General features: G+C 36.8%; 1 protein-coding gene across 4 annotated transcripts; it reads right to left on the bottom strand.

The window, feature by feature from the left end:
- Window positions 1-4760: 4760 nt before the first annotated feature.
- On the bottom strand, window positions 4761-21200 carry LOC127786811 (autophagy-related protein 8f). Of its 4 annotated transcripts, none has more exons than XM_052314478.1 (7): window positions 21045-21192; window positions 20782-20958; window positions 20632-20673; window positions 20432-20487; window positions 6823-6875; window positions 5239-5357; window positions 4761-5110 (listed from the first exon to the last, which is right to left on the bottom strand). In XM_052314478.1, the coding sequence occupies exons 3-7, from the start codon at window positions 20666-20668 to the stop codon at window positions 5016-5018; spliced, it is 360 nt and encodes a 119-aa protein (XP_052170438.1). In that variant the 5' UTR covers window positions 20669-20673; window positions 20782-20958; window positions 21045-21192; the 3' UTR covers window positions 4761-5015. The 4 variants fall into 4 exon arrangements, with proteins under 4 accessions (XP_052170438.1, XP_052170440.1, XP_052170437.1 ...); XM_052314480.1 differs by having other exon boundaries at window positions 20782-20907; window positions 21045-21158; XM_052314477.1 differs by lacking the exon at window positions 20782-20958 and having other exon boundaries at window positions 21045-21200.
- Window positions 21201-21592: the final 392 nt, after the last annotated feature.

Genomic DNA, 21592 nt, shown 5'->3' with positions numbered 1-21592 from the left:
CCTTTGAAAACTTAGGGTGAACTAGACCCTAACGAAAACTCTCAAAAAGACCCATCGATGACAAAACACAAGAGTTTAACGAAATGGGAAAATAATCCACCAATCATTATAGGCTCAAGATTTAGATCTTCTAAGAAACTAGAAGATTCGAAGATAAAGGAACCAAAAAGGAAACCAACTTGACCCAAGAGAAAAAGAACCCAAGGCTTACATTAACAAGGAATATCAACATGAACTTGCAATGAAACAACATAGGAGGAATAATAACTTGCATTTAGAATGAGAGCTTGCCTCCAAAACGAAACAAGGAGGTAAGAGAACTTGCATAACCAAAAAGAAATGCAAGAAGAACTTGCCTTTGATGAAGAAAAATCCAAGGAGAAGAATGCACCCAGCTACAACTTCACTTCAAGCTTCCATGGACATCAAAATGGAGAAGAAGAAGAAAAGAAGAAGAATGAGAAGTTCTGCCGAAGGGAAGAAGAAAGAGGAAGAAAAGAATGGAGAAAAAGCAAAAGAAAAGAAAGCATGGGGGAGGGATGGCCGCCCATCAACTTTCCAACCACTCCCTTAGCCAATTTACAACTTTGCCCATCTTGCACACTTACACAATTCAAAATATCAAATGCCTATTTTTGGAATTTCTCATTTTCCTTATTTCTTTCTCCTTTTCTTTATTCAACCTCATTATGAAATTTCCTAATTGCCCTCACCTTTTTCAATAAAGCAAGGACCATTTGGTCACTTTGCATTTTACAATTCTTTTCTTCTTTTCTTTTAATCCACAAAACACAAATATATATATATAATTTCATTTATTAAATTTCATCTCTCATATTTTACATATGGGCCTAAGCCCAATTCAAAAATCCACTCATACACTTACATGGGCCCAAGCCCAACTCATTGCCTCAATTAATTATAATGGCCCATTTCCATTAGCCCACCAAAAGGGCCTCAACATAACATTAAGCCCAATGGGCTTCACAACCATACAACACTTGCAATATACAAAATCTCCCATTGGTCTCAACCCAAGTTTCCAAAGACCAATCCATTAATTTAATACACCATTTAGTTATATAATTTTGCCACATAAAGATATGCACACATATATATAAATATATATAATGCCCATGCCCACTTTACTAATTGCCCAACTCATTTTAGGCCCATGGGAATTCTTTAAACCCATCACATTCATTGACCTTAAACACTTATCCCAAATGGACAACCCAATTCTTGAATTTAAATACATAAATTTTGACACATAAGAATATTTCCCAACATTCAATTTAATAGAGCAAATCTCCAAATTTTCACAATTAAAATATTAATAAACTCCTAGATCCACTAACGGGTCGTTACAATCATCATCATCCTCTTCCTCCTCCTCCTCCTCCTACTTTTGGTGAGCCTATTGCCTCGGTGCCTCCTCCATCATCACTATTGGCCTCTCCATCCTACCACATGGGTAAGTCCTCTCATCCACCTGATGATGTCATAGTTCATGGGATAGCTTATCTAAAAGCCGAAGTCTCCAGCCTTCGAGAGGAGATTAGAAAAGAGATGATAGCCATTCATCGCAAGTAAGATGAGATCACTCAGCTTCTAGAGGTGGTCCTCTCCCATTTGTTGCTGCCTACATCATCTTCTTCTTCTTAGCTGCCTCCAATCATAGCTCATTTCATTCTATGTTCTCACATTTCTCTATTTGTAATGTATGATTTGTATGGTTTTAAATGGTGCATGAACACTTTGCTCTTGTATTTTGGTTATTTGTATGGAACATGAATGTATTGTGAATGCACATTGTGTCTTATGTTTTTCTCTTGGGTTTTGACATATAAATGTATTGCTCCAATCCTCTTTTGTATGGCAAGTGCATGTCTTGATCTCTTGAATGAAAATATTACACTTTTGTATGGTAAATAAATCCCTTGAATGATAAATGAATATTATGATCTATGGATATTCTATTTGGGCTTCTTAGTTACTCATTTGGTTACTTCATTTCTATCTCCTATTACCTCCTTCTTATCATGACTAATGATCGTTTGTCTATTGTCTTCAGTTATGTCAGTTTAAGGGGACTTTTTGATTTATGACAAAAAGGGGGAGATTTATATTGAAGTTGATTTTAATTTGATTCTTTCATCATAAAAAAGGGGAGAATGTTATTTTGCTCTTGGTTTTTATTTTAATGATGAAAAACAATATTCTCTTGTAATGAGGGAAATATTTTGTTTTGTTTTGTCTTTATTACCTAAATCATTTTATAAGTTGTTTAAAGCTTCAAAATGAAAATCAATTTCAATCATTTTTTATTCAATGTCAAATATATCTTGAGGGCACTTTAAAATCAAGTTTATGTCATAATGATTCAAATAATTTTGTTCTACCAAAATTGGTTTTGAAATGCTTAAAAAATTAAGTAAAAATCTTTTAAAAGTAAAGAACAATTTGTCAACCGATCCTAAGAAACAATCAAAACAATCAATCGTTTTTAGTTTTGTTGTCGACCAGCTTTGATAGCATGTTGATAAATCAAAAGTTGGCTCTCAACCAAGTGCGGTCAATAGCCATTGCATACAAACTGGTCAACCGTTTTTCAAATTTATTCACTAACCTGTCGACCATTTTTCTTACAGACTTCGCCAACAGCTAGTTCTGGAGCTCATTTAATGCCCTCAGCTACCACCAACAACTATATTTTTCAAAGCTCTTGTCAAGCTCTATAAGTACAAACCTAGTGGAGCAATTAAAGCGATTAGAGAATTCATTGCAAGCATTCAATTGTTCCAACTATTTACAAGTGCTGAATTGTTTTACATTTTTCTCTCTTTTAGGCTTTCTTCTTCAATTGTATTCATTACTTCAATCCTTGCATTATTTTTTAGAGAACTTGTAACTAAGAGATTCATCCTCAAAATTTCTCTTTTATAATCTCTTTATATTTTCCTAGCAAGTGTGCTAGAGGGCCTAGTTTGATAGTAAGAGGTTATATTTTCTAATCTTGGGGACTAGAGAGCTTACTTGTGATTAAATATAAAGATTTAATGAACATTTTAAAATCCTTAGTTCATAGCGGATTAGGCCATTTGCCTTAACCACTCAAAAATTGATTATGTTTTCCTTACTTTTATTTTCATAGCATTTATGTTGTCAAGCATTTTTATCAATTAATATCATTTGCACTAAACCCTGGTTTGAGCCCAAAAAAAATTCAAATTAAACCAAAGTTTTTAATAATCCAATTCACCCCTCTTGGATTGTGGTGCCATTACTAGTCAATCCTATCAGTATGTATGGGAAGCTATTAATTGGTAGAGAGATTTCCTTGATTAGCTAGCAGCAAATTAAAAGCCTCTGTGCATGGCTATGGGCTAGAGAAGCTCTTCTTATTGCCAGAACTAGAAGCAATGGTTAATTGGAACTTAATTTTGTTGGAACCAAACCAGGTTGATGGGGGCAATATGGATTTGGATTTTGGATATTAATTGGTCAAGTGAAGTGGTAACATTAGAACTTTAAAACTCTCCATGATCAGAGGAGGGCTTTCCAGAGATCTTGTTTTTGACACTCTTTGACTTGCTTCTAGTTGAGTTTTTGTGTCTTCTCCATCCTATGATATTTACTCACAGAAACAAAAAGAAAGAAAGAAGTAACTAAAGTGGTTCACCCATTAGAGAATGTAATTACAACATCATTCTATAGCTATAGGAATTTCTATATAAAAGAATTTTATAAAGTTGTATTTAGATGGAGGGATTTTAAATAATATTTTTTTAAAATATTTGTATTTTAAATTCTTCTATATTTTAAGTCCAAATGCAAAATTAAATATTTCCTTACATAATGTATTCAAATAATTAGTCATTTAAAATTTTAAATTCTAAATGGCAAATGATACTCAAATAATAAGATCCAAACTAAGCTGAAATTATTATTTTTTTATTTTTTATGTGAAAATTTCTAGTCCAGGTGAGGTGGTCCATAGAGGCCCCTTTTTTTTGGGTGATTTGATAAAATACCAAATTGAGGTTTTTTTTTTTTTTTTTTTACAAAACTTGGTAAATTTAGCATTAAAAATAACCAGCCCTAAGTAGATCCTCCGAAGATAATTGCCAAATCAAATTGCCTCCAGCAAGTAAATAAGCAGAGAGCTTAACAGAGCCAACAAGCATAGGGAAACAAAGGAGAAGAAGTTTTGCTGTAGCCTGTAGCTCAAGTTAATGTTCTGTTCTAAGCTACACTTTCTGTTCCGTCTTGGATCACAAAATTTATTTTCTCGATTCAAATGAACTCTTGGAAGGTTGATTTAAGACAAGTCCCGCTGATTAAAATAGCTTGCTTGCTTACATTAGGAGATAAAATAATAAATAGACGCGCTTGCTTATGAGAGAAGGGGATGGAATGATAGAAATTCTTAGTAAAATAAGACGAGAAAATACTAAAAAACCTTGATAAAACAAAAAGAACTCTAAAGCTATGTGATTATCTATGAATATAGATGATTGGAGCTTAAAACAAGTATTTGAAGAAAAATGATTTTTGGTCCAAATTCCAAGGATCAAAAATGGGAGGGCGAACCAATCAACCGAGGCTTAGAAGACCCCTTTGCCCCATATGAAAATCGAAGCCAGTAAAGTATCTCATTTTCGCAAGATTTATCATTTAGCATGTAGCAAGTGCACCATCAGCAAAGGTAATAGTCGCAAGAAAGCAGAAATGCTAAGACTACAGTATTGACAGAAGAATTTCTTGGAAGCATCATTCAATCACATATGAAACTCCCCGTTATGACTAAAATTATTTAGTAAAGAAAGACATCAAATGCCAACATTTAGCGTGCTTTGAAATTAGAGTGTTTTATGTTCTTGGATCTATACACAAACTATGCACCGATATACTTGTTTATAGAATGGGTGCAAAACAAAGAAAGCGTACCACAAGGAACCAGAAATTGATGGTGGTGAAAGGATAGAAATCAAAGCACCAAACCAGTGCCCATGTTAAGCCTCCCCAAAAGTGTTTTCCCCACTATAAATGACATAAAGAAAACCATCTTCATCCCTTTTATCATCGTATACAGCCGACATAATTGCCCCTGCAACAGGCAGAATGGTGTCACAGAATGCCAGTTAGTATTTCAAAAGCCACCAGCTTCCAATAACAACACAAAGAACAGATCAGACTAGGACATCAAACTTGAAAAACAAATAACAAAGGATTAACCTGTTGGTGGCAGGACATTGTCCACAAATATGAAAATTGCCTTTTCTGCACTCAATTTGATTCGTTTACGGATCACATACACAAATTGTCCAACAGTCAAGTCAGCTGGGACAAGGAACCTGTTATTTCATCGTCCAGATTAGGAGAAAAATCACAAGATACAAGCATCCATGTGAGTGACTTGATGGAGGCGCTTCATTTGGTTTCGTTTTCAAAAAACTGCTACCTTAAATTAGTATTGCATAAAGAGGCATAAAAAGATGGACAAAAGTGATATGCATAATGGATCCTGAATCACTGATCATTCCTCAAAAAAATTAATCTTCAAATATTTTTTACTGCATTTAGAGGAATCCATACATTAATCTCCCTAGCAAAATAGGATATGGTATGGGACATCTGCGCATGAGTGCCTAGCTGTCACTGTTTTCCTTGATTCAATAATGTTTAGACAAAAGCAGTGTGCACACCCGTTTGGGCTCCAACCCTTGCCCAAAGAGGCCAGAGTTAGTAGCACATTCAACTTCAGCAGGTAATGGAGTCCAGAGAAAGTCAGACCAATCCATGTGTGGATTCTTCAACAAAATCAATTTTGTTAGGGGTAACTGAAATTTCTTCCTAAGTTTGTGATATATTAAAAAAAATACAGGAAGAAAAAACAAAAAGAAATTTTGTTATGATGGGCATGACATGAAGATGCTCTTAATTAATAGCTTGAATAAATGCAGTAAAAAAAATGAAAAGGAATTCACATGTTATCTAGCATACTTAGGCCCCATTCAGTTATAGAAAACATTTTCTAGTTTTCAACTCTAATTTTACAACTAAAGATGTCCTAACATTTTATATTTTAAAAAAGTCATAGAATTCATTTTTACAAAATTTAGATTTTAGTTCATAGTATAAAGTTGAAAAATTAGAAAATTAAATTTTCTATTTTCTAATAGGAGATTCAATTATTTAATAGAAAATTAGAGTTGGGAAACAGAAAATATTTTCTACAACTAAACAAGCCCTTAAATTCTTATTAGAACTCTACTGCCTCTTTGTGCCTCATTAGGAACATCCTAATGAATATAAATGCCACATGGAATACTAATTTCATTGACATGACAAAATTGCTTGTCACTCTTTTAGCCCTCTCAAGAGGCCGAGTAATGAAGGGGCTTGAGAGAGCTAGACTAACCTTTGGCAAAGCATGCACAGTTGCGAGAACTCTTTTACATGAAGCAAATTCTCAAGCTTGGCAGCCAAAACTCTCTACTGCCACATCATGTAATTATCCTACTGGGCTATCATAATACATGGTGCCTAAAAGCTAGAAAACTTTATTTATTATTTATTTTTTGGGAGGGGTTCTTTTTCCAAATAAGGTAAAGTATCTAAAAATTAGAAATATTAATATGAATATGTATTAATTGATCATAAACTAAAACCTTGGGAAATCTTTGAAAAATAAAGCCAAAGAAATATCCAGAGTGAAAAGGAAAAATATGACAAGGGAAGTAAACAAGTAGGGACAGAGAGAGAATTGATCACTACGGCAGAAAAGAAATTCATTACTAGTGCAGAAACAATGCTTACTTTTTCTTGTCAATGTTGGGAATATCACTTCTCTCTGCCTTTTCCACAATCACCTTCATATCATAAACATGATTTACAAATTATTCTGGATTTGAAACCAATACAGCACAAGTGAAAATTTAAACAATGCAAGAATGCCCAACTGATCTGCCGAATTGAACTAACAAACTGATAACAAAGGAAGATCTGGAAAATATTAATTTGAACTTACATTATGACATCTGATAGCTAGCTACCAAATCATGGTTGTGTATATTGGCTCAAAGGAAAAGAACTAAGGTATCAGGCTTTGCTGTTTCTTCTTGCTAGTGTTGTCGGTTTTTCTTCTGAATAAAACAACTTAAAGAATCATAGAAAGAAAAAATTAATTGCACTGTATTTGCTAATCTTTCCAAATTTAATGGATTTATAGAGGGGATAAGGCAGTTGTGTCTCTCTTAGATCAGTTCTAATTGTAGGAAAAACAGATCAGAAGAAGTAGGAGAATGGGATCAGAAGTTCTCCCGTTAATTCGAATGAATAATACAATCCCTATTAATAGGGAACTAGAGTACAATATAGGAAAAATTACATCATATACAAACAATAAGGAAAGTTAAGCTGTACAAGATACAAAAGTCAAAGATACAGGAAACCAAGAATAAGAAAGTATCTAAATCTGGATGAATACTTTCTAAAACATTGAAGATTAGATCAGTGTTAAATCAAGGAAGATTGGACTACTAGGAAATCATAGTCTAACTGTCCCAATGATCTCATGAATCAATCAACACTCCCCCTCAAACTGATAAATTGATATCTATCATTCCCAACTTTCCAATAAGCTATTCAAATCTTTTGATAGGCAGACCCTTTGTCAATAAATCAGCCAGCTGATTTTCCGAAGAAACAAATGGTATACAAATCAGCCCAGCCTCTATGAAATGTCGATCAATCTCAAGATCTTTTGTGTGATCATGTTGCACTGGATTTTGTGCAATGCTAATAGCAGATTGATTGTCACAAAACAACTTGATTGGACCATGACTAAAAATCCGTAGATCATCCAATACAATCTTTAGCCACAACAACTCACATAAACCAAGGGCCATAACCCGAAACTCAGCTTCTACACTGAACCGAGCCACTATACTTTGTTTTTTACTTCTCTAAGATACTAAATTTCCTCTTAAGAATACAAAATAACATGTAATAGACCTTCTATCCACAAGAGAACCCCCATAATCAGCATCTATGTATCCAATAACTACCAGATTTGTCCTTGATTTGAACAAAAGCCCTTTTTCAGGTGTTGCCTTTAGGTAATACAAGATCCTTCTTGCTGCCTACAAGTGCTCTTCAGTGGGACTGTGCATAAATTGGCTCACTAAATTGACAACAAATACAATGCCAGGTCTTGTGTGAGTTAGATAGATTAACCAGCCCACTAACCTCTTGTAATACCCGGGAATGATTTGAGGATATAAACGGTATTTAATGAAGGACATAAATGGAATTTTTGAAAAAATGAGAATATAAGATACACTAACGCAGCTTTAGATGACCGAATTAGACAAAGGGAGTACCCCAGACCCTAGATAGCCAAAGAAAATGATATAGTATCGACGAGTAATACAAATTATGATTTTGGAAATCAAAAGAAGTGGGATCAGAAACAGTTTTCAGTACAGCTATCGACCGGGATAAGAAAATTGAATCAACGTAGGAGACATCCGGAAAGTCAATAAAGCATGTTGAGGACCAATATTTTATGTATAGAACAACTCTTAAGTGATTTTGGGTTGAAACGAATGCATTTAAGGTCAAAACGACCAGCCAGGCCTAAGTGCAAATTTCTAATTTTGCCCGAGAGAGGTAAAAACGGTAATTTTTTGAGAGTTTCGAATGTGAAATGAAAAGAACTAAACTTGTGGGCCTTAGTGATGGTGTTGGAAAGATCGGGGGTATTAAGGAAGGGGCCAAAATGAGATTTGATGAAATCAGGGGGTGAAAATGCAATTTAACCAAAAATTGCAATATGAACACAAAGGGAAAACTGCCACCACACGTGGGGGCCGATTTCGGCAATGGCACGACCGAGGGTGGCTTGGGGGAGGTCGTATACGACGATAGGAGGCTTGGGGACCAAGCTTTGGCCGTGAGGTGACTGGATTTTGAGTATATATAGGAGCCGAAACTTCAAGGTTTTAGGCATCAAATTACTCGCGTTTTGGTGAGAATCGAAGGCAAGGGATAGAGGGCTTTTGGTCTCAAGGCATCAAGGATCATTTCTGGAGCATTTGGGATCGTTTGGTGTGAGTTTGAAGTGGTTTTGGAGTTTGGCCAGAAGCGGGTGGCGGACGCCTAGGGCCGACCTGCAACTCGTCTTTTGAGGCACTTTCCAGTGGCCTTTCGGCCTGAAACCGGTGCCAATAGGATCGACTGAAGAAGGGCGTCAAGGGGGTACCATTTTTGTGGCCATCGGAGCAACCGTCAGTGACCGAATCAATGAGGAAGACGGTGGCGCATGACTGCACGCGCCAGCTCTCATCCGCACACACGCACTGAGCGCGTGAAGGCGCGTGACAAGGGCAATTTCGGTATTCTTTCTTCCAGAATTTTCCTTTAATTATTTTAGGATTTATTGTGTTGAAATATTTGGGAAAATGGTTGAGGAAATAATTATTTTGGAATTATTGAGGTGAAAATTAGGAGAAAATAGAGGAAATTATGAAAAAATTGAGAAAAATGGATTTTGATGCTTCCTTAATTAAATATGGTGTTTAGGGAATATCTTGACTTGAGATTGAGAATAAATTCAAGTGTTTGTGATTTGGCATGTAAAACGAGGTTGTGCACGAGGATCGAGACGATCCAAATACGTTGAAGTGAGTGTTCGTCCCCAAAACTTTGTTTTGACTTGTGAGTGGTTCTATCCCAAAAGTTGGTCTTGACTTGTTCGTGCAAATGGTTTTGTTGCGTGCAAATGGTAACCGGTGACGATTAATTTTATGAGAGAGGTTCGTCCCTAAACGTTTTGTACTCGTGCATTGTATTTTATAAAACTGTTGTTTATATGAGTTTTGAATTGTGAAATGTAGCATTGTCTTGAGTTTGTGTGTACGTATGGAATGTCAGCCTAAGATGTGTGGATAGTATAGCCATAATTCTCCAAGGGCGTGACAAAATAATAGGAGTATATGATACTGGTGTGCATGTGAAGATAGCTGTCTTGGTTTCCATGCCAGACCATTTGGTCAGGGAAGTTGCACTAGGACGACTAGGTGGTCCATACTGTGTTGTTCATGTGAGATGTTAGCCTAGGATGTTGTCTGGATAGTGTAGCCGTAATTCTCCAAGGGCGTGACTGAGTAATAGGGGTATCTGATGCTGGTGTGCAAGTCAGGATAGCCGCCTTGGTTTCCGTGCCAGGTCGTTTGGTTAGGGAAGTTGCACTAGGACGATTAGGTGGTCCATGTGAAATTTTGGAGTTGGAATTGTATGATGATTCCTAAATGCTTAGAGTGGAAGCGTAATCTGGAAAGATGCGTTGGCTTGCCCTTCTTAAGCTAGAATTGCTTCGTGTCGTCGAGTCAGTATGGTGGCATAGCTTTTAGAGAGATTGCTCTTTTCTCGTGGTAGGGTTAAGCGCGTGGGATTCTCTTGGACTAGGGCTTACCGGGTGTATTGGTTTATTTCATGTCTTGCATTCATTCATGAAAAAATGTGTTTTGAACTCTCACTTAGATGATTCATCATCTAATTTGGACTATGTCCCTGGAATATTCAAACGTTCCAGGTGAAGGTAGGGGTGCGAAGGGAAAAGGAATTGCCGAGGAGTGACAGCGATTAGAGGATGTTTTATATTATGTCCTTTCAGTTATGATGTTTATTTTGAGAACGTCATGTAAACGTTGGTTCAACTTTATATTATAAATAAAGTGGTTTCGGTTATGACCTGTTAAGGTTTCGATCTAGCTTCCGCATTTGAGTTGGTGAACCTATCTTAGTTTATTGATGGTTCATAATTAATATACTGAGAAGGTGTAACGGGATCTTCGGGGAACGGTTTTTGTGATGGGTTTTTATTTGGAAAAAAAATTTATATCCCTGAAATCTTACATTACGTATTGCTCTAGAGAAGTGGGGTGTTACACCTCTGGTACCTTTCTTTGTCTACCATTGGACAATCAAATCTCCCCCCAAATTTGAGGTTTGGTTCCACTAGAGTACTTGTTGTTCTACCACCTAGCAATCCAGTTTGATGCGGTCACCAATCAAGACTCGGCCCAAGGCCGACCCAACCAAACCGAAACAGTATCACCAAAATAGTAGTGTCATAATGTTATTTTAATACTTCTTAAGTTTTAGAATTCTACTTTATATTTCTACTTGATTTACGATTCTACTTCATGTTTCTACTTGATTTAGGATTCTAGTTCATGTTTGATTAGGGTTTTATTTTTATTAGGATTTCAGTTAACTTTTATTTATGATTTATTTCTATTAGAATTCTAATTGGATTTTGTTTTCTAAATATTAGATGGATTTGAATTAGCCAAATACTATAAATATGCATAGAATCTAGAGTTTGTAATCAAGTTTTAATCAATTAAATTTCAGCAACCTATTTGGGTTTTTTTAGCAAAACAGTCTTGTTTTTTGCGTCTTCTTGAAAGCCAAGCTTCGGCCATTGAGTTTGCTCTTTCAATGGTTTATTTTGGTATGTTTTTTTCACACACACGCTACACGCTGCGTCAAGTGGTATCAGAGCGGTTAATCAACCAATCAGATGGCCAATCTTGAAGATAACGGTAGCAACCAGCCTCGTAACGGTGATCAGGGATTGTCCGCAGTTTGGAGAGCAATCGAAGAACAGCGGGAAGTAACTCGTACTATCCAGCGGCGATTGGAGCAACATAGCAACCAATTGGGCACCTTACTACGAGTTGATGATGACAAGAACCTGAATAATGGTGTGAATCAAGCCGGAGCGGGAAGACCACCCATTAATCATGTCCTTGTTAATCCTTGAAGACCAGTAATTGAAGATAGCGATGAAGAGGATGATTTTGGTCGAGCAATAGCTAACCCTGGTGGTAGAGGGGTTAGGAGGAATGCACAACAGCACAACCACTGGGGCAACGATGAGTATAAACTAAAAGTTGATATTCCTACTTTTAGTGGAGATCTTGATATTGAGGGGTTCCTGGATTGGATCACTGAGGTTGACCGTTTTTTCGAATACATGGAGATCTCAAATAAACGACAAGTAAAATTAGTGGCTTACAGATTGAAGGGCAGTGCATCTGTTTGGTGGGAGCGATTAAGAGAGACGAGATTGAGAGAAGGCCGACAGCCAGTTCAGACATGGAGACAAATGAAGCAACTGTTAAGAGGTAGGTTTTTGCCCCCTGACTATGAACAATATATGTTTGAAGCTTATCAAAGATGTGCACAGGGAATGAAGAGTGTGAATGAATATATCTCTGAGTTTCTGCGATTGGCGGAGAGAAACCAATTGTCAGAAAGTGACAATCAACAAGCAGCTCGTTACTTGAATGGATTGAAGCTTGCTATTCGTGATAAAATTGGGGTTCAGATGGTTCTGAGTGTGCAAGAAGCAAGGAACTTAGCTTTAAAGGCTGAGTTAATGTTGAGTGAGAGATCTCGTAATGACAACTATCGTCGGTATAGTGGGAATAAAAATAAACAACCAGCTTTTGATAAAGGCAAGTCAGTTCAAGGAGCGCAACCCTCCAATCCACCCCATACAGTCAACCCTGATAAGGCTACAACGGGGGGAAACATTCGAGGTACCACTTCTAATCTTTCAAAATCCCCTAATCCTTATGCAAAGCCTATTCTTTTAAAATGTTTCAAGTGCAATGAGGTTAGGCATCGATCTAGTGATTGTCCAAGGAGGAAAACAGTTAACATTGTAGAAAAGGAAGAGGAAGATGTTGCTGAAGAGGAAGTATATTGCGGGCCTGATGGGGAGGATGACGAAGAAGATTATGGACATGGGCAATATACTTGTGTAGTGAGGAAGTTAATGCTATCTCAAAAGAATGAAGATACTACTCAACGGCATAAGCTTTTTCGCACGAGGTGTACGATGAAAGGAAAAATCTTTGAGTTGATTATTGATAGTGGAAGTCAGGAGAACATCATAGGAAGAGACGTGGTGGCAAAGATGCAGTTAACTCCTGAAAAACATCCAAGCCCTTACATGATTGGATGGATCAAAGAAGTTGGTGGCATACATGTGGATGAACGTTGCAAGGTGTCTTTCTCTATTGATAAGTACTCCGACGAAGTCTATTGTGATATTGTTGATATGGATGCTTGCCATATTTTATTTGGGAGGCCTTGGCAATTTGATATGGATGCTACGCACTCGGGTAGGAAGAACACATATCAGCTTGAGAAAGAAGGTGTGTGTTATACTTTGTTACCCATAGTGGAAAAGAATCAAACCAAAGCTTCTAAAGTGGAGCTTGATTTCGAAGATTATGTTGTCCCAGCAACCTCAACGTTTGCAAACTCAGGTCTGATTTATGCTGCTAACATGACAGAAACTCCAAGGTTATTAACTCATACTGGGGTATTTTCCAGTCCTGATGGCTCAAGCATTGCTTCGCAACCCAAGGATGGTGGTGTTTCTTCTAATTGACTTGCGACTGTAAAGGAGATGGAGGTCATGGTAGCAAATCCTTCTACAGTTTATTCAAGCTCTGGCATGGTTGAATCAAAGGCAATAAGATCTACCAGATTAGAGAAGCGCTCAAGATGGAAGGTTCAACGTCTTCAATCTAATAGTAATAATACAATGGAGGCAGAGGGCAACAAACATGGTGATGGTTGGACCCATGCCAACGAAGATAGGGCTAAGAGGGGAAGGAATGTCTTTACTTATGTTCCCTTAGCAGAAAAGTTCAAGCAGTTCAAGAAGATGTCAAACAAAAGTTGCACAAATAAGAAGTACAAGGCGACAACTGACAAGCATATGAAGCACAAGGTATTTGAGATTGGAGATGAAGTCATGATATTCTTGAAGAAGGAACGGATTCCAGCAGGAAAGCAGAACAAGTTCAAGCCAAAGAAGTATGGTCCTTACAAGATTCCAAAGAAGACCAATGACAATGCTTATGTTGTGGATTTGCCTAATCATATGAGTATTTCTAAACATTCAAAGTGGCTAATCTCTCTTCGTACTTATTGAATGTGGATTTGTCCAAACAGGATCAAAATTCGAGGCCGAATTTTTTTCTCAAGTGAAGGCGAATGATGCGGTCACCAATCAAGATTCGGCCCAATGCCGACCCAACCAAACCGGAACAGTATCACCAAAATAGTAGTGCCATAATGTTATTTTAATACTTCTTAAGTTTTAGAATTCTACTTGATTTAGGATTCTACTTTATATTTCTACTTGATTTAGGATTCTACTTCATGTTTCTACTTGATTTAGGATTCTAGTTCATGTTTGATTAGGGTTTTATTTTTATTAGGATTCCAGTGAACTTTTATTTATGATTTATTTCTATTAGAATTCTAGTTGGATTTTGTTTTCCAAATATTAGATGGATTTGGATTAGCCAAATACTATAAATATGCCTAGGATCTAGAGTTTGTAATCAAGTTTTAATTAATCAAATTTCAGCAACCTATTTGGGTTTTTTTAGCAAAACAGTCTTGTTTTTACGTCTTCTTGAAAGCCAAACTTCGGCCATTGAGTTTGCTCTTTCAAGGGTTTATTTTGGTGTGTTTTTTTCACACACGCGCTACACGCTGCGTCACAGTTTCTTTCAATAAATCCATGATGTACTTTACTTGAAAAAGAAAGATACCATCCTTAGAGCAAGCTACTTCTATGCCTAAGAAATACTTGAATTTACCAAGATCCTTGATTTCAAAAGCTCGGGCCAAATTTTCCTTTAGGTGGTGTTGTTCCTTAACATCATTTCCAGTGACTATAATATCATCCACATACACAAGTAATGTTGTTAAGTTGCCCTTCCCTAAATGTTTAATAAAAAGTGTTGGATCTCCCCTACTTTGCTGATATCCCACTTGTCTCATAACCTTTGAAAACCTGTCAAACCAGGCCCTTGGAGATTGCTTTAGCCCATATAAAGCCTTTTTCAACCTGTATACCTTGTCTAATACACCTCTAGTGAACCCTGCAGGAGGCTTCATAAAGACCTCTTCCTCTAGATCACCATATAGGAAGGAATTTTTTATATTCAACTACATTAACTCCCAACGACAACAACTAGCCAAAGATATGAGTATTCGAACAGTGGTCATTTTTTCACAAGTGCAAATGTCTCCAAATAATCAATTCCACAAGTTTATGTATATCCTTTAGCTACCAACCGAGCCTTACACCTCTCCAAGGTACCATCAACATTATACTTCACATTAAACACATATCTACAACCTATGGGTTGAATCCCCTTTGGTCTAGGCACCACCTCTCATGTCTAATTTTTCTCCGAGGCTTTCATTTCTTCATGCCTGGCCTATGTCCAATTCTGGTCCTTAAATGCCTCCTCTACTATCATAGGAATGGTTATGGCATTAAGGGAAGATAAAAAACTCTTATGTTTGGGTGAAAGACAATGATAGGAAATAAAACTACTATGGGGTGTCATGTGCAACTTCTAACTCCTTTTTCTAACAACAATAGGTAAATCTAAAGCACTGTGAATAGGGTCAGAATGAGGAGACTGAGATGGTTCAATACCTGGCCTTGGAACAGATGGTGGTCCATGCTTTGCACATGAAATAGGTTGAACCCTTCTTTTGTAGACATAGAGTGAACCCTTAAACCTAGCAGGGGATGGCACCAATGGTTGGTCAGGAAGACAAGGACTTAGGTCGAATGCACCTGGTAGGGACGATAACTCTCCTAAATCCAAGGACTCTGGTATAGAGGGTAAGTTAGATGAGTTTGAACTAAGCAATCAACCAAGGGAAGATTCTAATGTAGTGTTTGGCGGTTGACCGAGATCCAAGGACAAGTCCAAATTAGGAAGATTTGCATGATCCCCATGGTCACCAACAACTGTCTCCCCTAGTGACCAAAAACTGAAGGCCCAAAAAAGAACCGAGTTTCAACAAAGGTGACATCCTTAAAATACACCTATGGGCTCTAGGATCAAATTTATCCATATGATGTTTAGAAATGAGAACAAAAGCCACACACCTGAACACTTTAAGAGGAAGAGGATCATGAAGGCCAATTCCTAGAAAGTGAGATGAAAGAAATTGAAAAGGACTAAGGTTGTTTAGCACTTTAGAAGGAACTTGGTTAATAAGATAGGTTGTAGTTAACACTGCCTCACCCCAAAAGGATTTAGGAACGTAAAGCTGATCCAAGAGAGCTCGAATCACATTAAGTAGATGCCTCATCTTTCTTTCAACAGCTCTATTCTATTGTGGAGTATCAATACAAGAAGATTCATGGATGATACCCTCCTACTCAAAGAACTGATATAAATGTTGATTAAAATAATCTCTTACATTATTAGGTCTAAATCTTTTAATAGAAACCCCAAATTGAGTAAGAGTCATCCTATGGAATAAAGGTAGAATGTTACTAATGGTTGCCTTATCCTTTAGTGGATATACCCAAGTCATCCATGTATAATCATCAACATATGAGATGAACCATTTAGATGGCCCCCACACATCAGAATGCACCAAGAAGAAAGGAATGGAAGAAAGTTTATTACTGATACAATAAAATACCCGGTAATGTTTAGATAACTAACACACATCACAATGAAAATTAACAACATCTAAACCCTAAAACATAGAAGGAAACACAAACTTTAACAAATTAAAAGGAAGGTGTCCTAATCGAAAGTGTTGAAGCTAGACATCTATCTCAGTGGAGGTAGGTTGAGATGAGCAAGCTAGAATAGGTTTATCCCCTCTAGATGGCTCATAGTCTCTCTATAAGTAGTATAGCCCATTTTGTGTCTTAGCAACACCAATCATCTTTCCCGTGGCCAAGTCCTAAAACACACAAGTATGAAGAGACAAAACCACATGGTAGTTAAGGTCTTTAGCGAGCTTATGAACCAAGATTAAGTTGGTAGAAAGACTAGGCACATGAAGCACATGTTGGACAGGAAGAGAAGAGTTTAAAAACACACTTATCCAACTATAGGAACTGTAAGACCATTAGCTACTGTAATTCTTTTAGAGCTACCTACTGGTGATAGGTCTCAAAAACATTCAGGTCAAGGATTATATGATCAGTAGCTCCAGAATCTAAGATCCACAATTCATTCTTAGCAGTGTGTGAGGCAATAAAGGACTCAGAATTAAAGCACATACCTATTTGGGCTAGAGAACATGACCCGCCTTGGATGATCTTTAGGAAGAGCTTCAGCTTACTTATCTCTTCAACATTCAATTCTCCCAGATCAAAAGAGGCAGTAGAATTAGCCTTCTCTATTGGTTCCTCCTACTCTTTTGTTGCAAGGTGAACCTATGCTTGATTCTTGGGTTGCAGGTTCAAAACAGCTTATTTTCCATGCAATTTAAAGCATGTCTCCCTAGTGTGCTTTGGCTTCTTATAGTAGGAACACCATAAGCCTTCTTTCTTCTGCTGCTTAGTGTGAAACATGTCCCTACCTTGCTGTGATTTAGACCATGATCCCTGCACCTTGTTAGACACCATAGTCGAACCTTCTGAACTATGATCATTAAACATGGCTATCCTCCGATGTTCTTCACTACGAATTATAAAGTATATCTCATTCAAAGATGGCAATTTCTCTCTGATAAGAATTTGTGCCCTTACCTGATCATACTCAGGATTAACTCCTGCTAAGAACTCTATAATCCTATCTCTTTCAAGCATGGAAGTAAGAATGACAGCATCTTCACTACACACCATTTTAATGTCTTGATAGTGGTCTAACTCAAGCCAATATCCATTCATCCTATTGTAGTAATCAGTCACTGACAAGGTCCATCACTTGGTGCTACTAATTTTTGTTTTAATTTCAAAGACAACTAATGCATCTTGCACCTTAGAATAAGTTTTCTTAACTATTTGCCAAATATCCTTGGTTATAAATAAATATATAATTCTTGCTTACCTCAGATAGCATCGAACTCCAAAGCCACAACATTAGCATCCAATCCTCTACATCCCAAGCAGCAAGCGCTGGATCAAAAGTCTTGGGTGCTGGAACAGTAAGATGAGCAATTTTCCCACAACCCTTCAAGAATGTTCTCACCTATTGAGACCACTGGAGGTAATTCCCGCCATCCAGGCTGTATGAGTGATGCATTTCCGGTAGCTCACTGGCAAGAGCACCACCGGTTGGTTGCTCAATCAGTATAGCGTCTCCCATGGAGATGGGAGAAGCTGTTTCAAAGAGTTCTGACATGATGTAGGATTACAAAGGGAAAAATGGCAAGGAAACACAGAAATCAACTGTGGCAATGAAGGCTCACAATAGATGAATCAAAAGAACGGTTAAGGCCCTGATACCATGTAGAAAAAACAAATAAGAAGGTGTAGGAGAATGGGATCAGAAGTTCTCTCATTAATTCGAATGAATAATACAATCCCTATCAATAGGGAACTAGGGTACAATATAGGAAAGATGAACTCTAACTTCTTATTCATTAAATTCCATTAAATTCATAATAATCATAATACAAATATCATTATAAGCCTTACTCACTAGACTCAACTATATGAACTTTAACTTCTTATTCATCTCCTTTATGATTAGAAGGTCATGGGCTTGAGTTGAGAAAACAACCTTTTTGCAAAAATAAAAACAAAGGGGAAGATTGCATTTGTGTACAAAAATGACCTTCCCATAAATCTCACGAAGTGAGGAGGCTTCTGCATGGGGAGACCTTTAATCATCTCTCTATGGTTATATCTTCTCTAAGACCACTATATTCTATGCCATGTCTAAGTCTATTCTACCATGTTTTCTTTTGTCATCTTCTATCCTTTTTATTTCTTCTATTTCATCCATTCGCTTCACAAGTGTCTATTAACCTTTTTATCACATGTTCAAATAATCTTAATCTCGTCTTAATCGTATCTCATACATCTTACCTTCAACAGGGCCATTCTTACCTTATCATAGATAGTCTCATTTATAATTTTGTTTTTTCTCGTATGGTTGTATTGTATATTTATAGAAACATTCTCATCTTAATTATGTTTTCCCACATTAGCATTTGAATGCCTAAAATTTGAACCATACAACAAAGATGGTTTTGTACCTGTCCGATAAAACCTTTAAAGAAAACAAAAATTAAAGGAATTTTATGATCACATTAAATGTTGGATGCACTTCTCCAGCTTAAACATCTTGCCACCATTTTTTGAGTAAATAGATCATAAAAACACGGTGGAAACAATACATTTTTTGTTAGAATCGTGTTAGGCCCAATTATGTCATTTATTTTTTACCCAAAAGTTATTCATTTGTTAACTTTTTCCCCAAAAATTCTAATAACTCTACTAGAACACCATTGTATCCTTAGGCTTGTCTATCGTGTATCTAATCTATAGACACGACTGCCCCTCTCTTGTGTGCCCTAGACATGTCTCTTTTGCTATAAAATGTTGATCTTCCTATATCTCTTTTGCTACAAAATGTTGTCCAAAGTTAGAAACAACAACAACAAGAATCCCAAGCCATAATCCCACTACCCAATACATAAATTCTAGATCTCCAACCATTTGTTTTAAAATTTCAAGATGTTTTGGTTTGAAGAGTTTTATTCTGATGGTCGACTACTTATCGCATTCCTCCCCCTTGATTTCAGATTGGAACCAGTTATAAATAGGAGGAACCTTTCAAAACTAGAGTGCCCAAAAATGAAAGTTAAAAAAAATAAAAAACCGACATGCCAAAATACATATTCATGCCTTGGACATGAGTATGGTACCTCAAATGAAGAATCCTTGCTACCCAAAGCTTTCCAGAACTTCACTAACTTAAATGAAAACCTTGAGTTGACATTATGCAGATTTAAAAGAAAAAGGAAAAAAAAAACAAAAGGATGCAAGTCAAAAAAGACAAAGAATGGAAGGACGAAATTGTGGCGAACACAATCATCAGCGCAATAAGGATAGCATAATCCTGAAAGCGTGACAATAGGAGGACTTGTGGCTAAGGTTTTAAATTTCCACAAACTTCCACCAATTATAATTTCCATATATCTGAAATTAGGGGGAAAAAAGTCATGTTGTCGACGACATGCTGCTTCATGCAATGGTTTTCTCCTTACAGAGTCAAAACTCAATAGGGCGTAGCATACAACTAATAGAAGTAACAACTTTCTATGTTTCTTTTACTTGTTTTCCTTGAAGAGCTAATTCCCCAGTCTAAATTTTTCTGCAAACTCAAATTGCTATTCAATCACATCACATATTTTAATGGTGGGCATAAGCATTAATGTTTCCATAAGCACAAATGCTATTGACGCAATATGAAGTAACAACACATAAAAATTATGCATCTTAGAGCATCAAAAAGATGAAACACCCATCCCAAATTTGAAAAACCTGTAACAGTTCAAAATTAATCCTAAACACATTTGGGTTCTTAACAAATTGCTTAATTCTCACCGGAATCCTATCTGGATATTTCTCTCTAATCCTGGCAGCCTCAGCACGTCTCTTCTCTGAACATAAAAGAAAATCAAAGACATAATAAATAAATAAAAAGGCAAACTAAAAACTTATTATAAAGTCAGAAACTATAGGATTAGAACTACCGAAAAAGGGGGACAAGAACACAAGTCAGTAGCAAAAAAAGTAGTAAGTACCAAGATCATGCTCTTGCTTGAAGGAAGTTTTTGCCATTAAACCTGAAATTACAGCTCAAAGAATTCATACTCCTGTTGAAAATTTACAAATACAACACAAATAGAAGGGATTGGAAAAGTGGAAAACAACTCATCTACACAAGCCCTCACCCCAAATTTTAGGTTTCTGAAATCAAAGAATTTGATACAGGCGATGAAAGAACTTTAGGAAAACATCAGACACCAATCATCCAACCATTAATTCCTTCAAACGCCTCCTTAACTTAATTGTTTTGACTGGTTGACTCACAAAATCATCAACAATAATCAAAGAAAAGAACACCAAAACTGTACCAGAAAGCGAAAATTATAAGATAGCTTGGAATGCGAACCGCCAGAAACTTTGAAAAGATTTGCATCAGAAGAGACCAAACCTTTGGAAAAATTTACAAGGAAAGAGAGAAGAAGAAAAACACCCAACGGCTTTCTGCTGCCGAATTCTGGAAGGTAACCAATACTGCAGCCTTGCCTTAGCTTTGTTTTTCGACTATATATATCCTATTCTTTCCACTATGCGTCTGGATTGTATATCCGTATTTTATGTTCTGTTTGGAGCTTAGAATTAAATAAAATATTAAAATAGGAAAGTGTTATGTGCGGTTACTGGCAGTGCAAGAATTCGAGGTCAGTGGGATGATGCACAGGATTATTTGTGGGTCCCATTGGATCAGATGGTCGGTGAGATTCCAGCCGCCAGATGCAGATCAGCGGTGGTCATTTGTGCAAAGTGTGCCCATTAAGCATATAGAGAATTACTTCCCAGAAGAGCGCAGAGGATATCCTCTGATCCTTTCTTTCTTCACGAAAGCGCCCTACGGCGTGGTCCTTTCTTCAATTTGACGAATTTAACCCTACCCAAATTGCGTGGAGGCGGCGCTGATTAAGGGCATTCCAGGGAAACCGCGCTGCAATCTTATCAATG

The sequence above is a fragment of the Diospyros lotus genome, chromosome 12 (assembly GCF_014633365.1).
Source record: "Diospyros lotus cultivar Yz01 chromosome 12, ASM1463336v1, whole genome shotgun sequence".
Classification (NCBI taxonomy): Eukaryota; Viridiplantae; Streptophyta; class Magnoliopsida; order Ericales; family Ebenaceae; genus Diospyros; species Diospyros lotus.
Note: the sequence above shows the minus strand (reverse complement) of the source record. Positions and strands in the feature narration are given on the sequence as shown.

Bases quoted from the DNA above. Each gene is read 5' to 3' on its own strand.
- LOC127786811 (XM_052314477.1), bottom strand. From the start codon at position 20,668: ATGGCAAAAACTTCCTTCAAGCAAGAGCATGATCTTG. The intron at 20,488-20,631 runs GTACTTACTACT...TTTTATGTTCAG, and splicing joins CAAGCAAGAGCATGATCTTG to AGAAGAGACGTGCTGAGGCT. The intron at 5,358-6,822 runs GTAAGCATTGTT...ATGAAATAACAG, and splicing joins CCCAACATTGACAAGAAAAA to GTTCCTTGTCCCAGCTGACT.